This window comes from Echinops telfairi, unplaced genomic scaffold (assembly GCF_000313985.2).
Source record: "Echinops telfairi isolate 266 unplaced genomic scaffold, ASM31398v2 ScPeMD7_16;HRSCAF=60, whole genome shotgun sequence".
NCBI classification, from domain to species: Eukaryota; Metazoa; Chordata; class Mammalia; order Afrosoricida; family Tenrecidae; genus Echinops; species Echinops telfairi.
In genome coordinates this window covers 1,149,705-1,151,664 of record NW_022103913.1, presented here as the reverse complement: position 1 = coordinate 1,151,664, position 1,960 = coordinate 1,149,705, and the positions used below count along the sequence as shown (strand labels likewise).

The following is a 1,960-nucleotide window of genomic DNA, read 5'->3' as shown; positions in this document are numbered from 1 at the left end:
AAAAGTCTTTACAGGTGCAGAATACCACAGCTTCCTCCCACTGAGTGGCTGGAGGATTTAAACCACCAGCCATTGTGCTCAAAGACTGTATGACCAGGGCTCCTCTTAGACCATCCGATGCAGAAAACCTATCTTGTCAAAAGTGCGAAAGGGAAGAAACATAGTAAATGCTCTCATTGGGCTCCAGCTTGATAAGTCACTTGTCTAAGTTACACGCCAGTGGTAGAATCAGGAGAGATTCCTGGGCCTGTTTTCTATTCTTGTCTCTTCTGACCACCATCACAGTTTCTCTCATTTTACAACTTAATTAAATTATTTACTATAAGTAACTTCAACTTGAAAAATGATTATATAAACAGTTTTCTCCATAGCCCACAGTTCTCTGAGTTTTTTCTAAAAAATGAGTATTACAACAGAATGCCTAGTAGTCCACAACGTTAGAGGCCTGCAGAGCTTCAGTAAGATGAGCATTTCATACAAGAAAAGTTCACTTTACAAATAATTTGGTTTGGCTGCAAACAACCACCACCACCAAAGACCTTGGAAAAGTTATCGCTTTAAAATGCCTTATAACATAGTAACTTCGTACGTTGTGAAATGGTTCTCTATAATCTTGACGTTTTCTTCAGAGAGCCAGTTTTCCTGCTGTAGCTGCCTTATGAGATCTTCCAAAGACTTTAATCTTCCCAGAGTCTGTTGCTCTTTTAGTTCAAGAAGAGTTATCTTTGAATGTAGCTTAGACACTTGCTGCCAAAGATATTCCTTATTTATGTCTTGTCTGCAGTAAGAGTGTTCAATTTGCAAAACTTCTGTTCCATAGTCAACATCCCTGAATAAGGAGTCTTCGGTGTCTCCGTCCTCCATGTCCACAGTTTCTTGTTGGGCAGGGACAAAAGAATTCACTCTAGGCCTAGAATTTTCCGTGGGGACAAAAATCGCAATAACAGATTCCATATTTGCATTGAAGTCTCCAAGTGTTTGAGAAATTGTGCTGAATACAATAGGATGTTCTTGTGCTGACTTAATTTCCACAGAATTATCTGTAAAATTTGGAATAGCAATATGATTGGTAGTTATCTCAAATATTTCTTGTGTTTCCAAAGAGTGCTGAATATCTTCTGAGTCAGAAGTGGTCAAAGTAATAGTGGTAGAATTTATATTCTCAAAAGAAGTGTGAAAACCACCTACACCTACACCTTGGTTAAGGGCAGTTTCCAAAGTGGACTCTGGCTGTCCAGTACCTTGTTGAACCAGGTTGAGAGCTAATAGATTATTTTGCGTCCTCTCTGTTTTTGGAGCTGGTGGCGTCACCAAACCAGTTGCGTCAAATAATTCTGTATATTTAGGGAGCACATCTGTGTTAACTGTATTTTTCTTTGGCTCATTTGATACAAATGCTTCTTCTGACTTGGATTTTTGGAACACTTCATGTTCATCTTCTAATTTGTCTTATGAGACCTTTTTTGGAAGCATCTCTTCCCTGATTGTCGCCAGATACGGAAAAGATTGTTGGAACTGCAGTTTGTTTCAAATAGCGAATACCCCATCTGATATTAAGAGAGTCGGGAGTAAAATGGTCACTACACAGGAACTGGTATTTACTAGGAACCCAGGAATCTCGTTTCATGTTCCTTAGTCATTTTTCAAGTCTTTCTTTGTCATGCAGAGGAAACGGGTAAAAACTCAGTTTCCGGTCTTTATTATTCCGTCCCCGGCGGTTCTTACAGCCAACCGCTGCAGAATAGCGGAGCATTGCTCAGGTGACACCCCGGGGAACCGGGCCCAGGTAGGGATCAGCCCGTCCCTCACTGAGGCGGGGTCGTGGGTCCCCTATGTCTTTCTAAACACGATCGTATGTGCCAAGTGAGTGGTAAGAGAACAAGAGAAACAGCTGGGGTCTTTTAGGGCTGGTCTGAGGAGATGGAGGATTTGAGTACAATAAGGACTTACAGGGAGAACA

The 1,960-nt window shown here is 41.1% G+C and overlaps 1 protein-coding gene across 1 annotated transcript; it reads right to left on the bottom strand.

The window, feature by feature from the left end:
- Positions 1–430: 430 nt before the first annotated feature.
- On the bottom strand, positions 431–1,758 carry LOC101644285 (THAP domain-containing protein 5-like). The gene is given in 2 exon segments (XM_045287493.1): positions 431–1,447; positions 1,449–1,758. Coding segments are annotated over 2 exon segments (1,059 nt in total). The 5' UTR covers positions 1,628–1,758; the 3' UTR covers positions 431–567.
- Between the last annotated feature and the right edge of the window lie 202 nt (positions 1,759–1,960).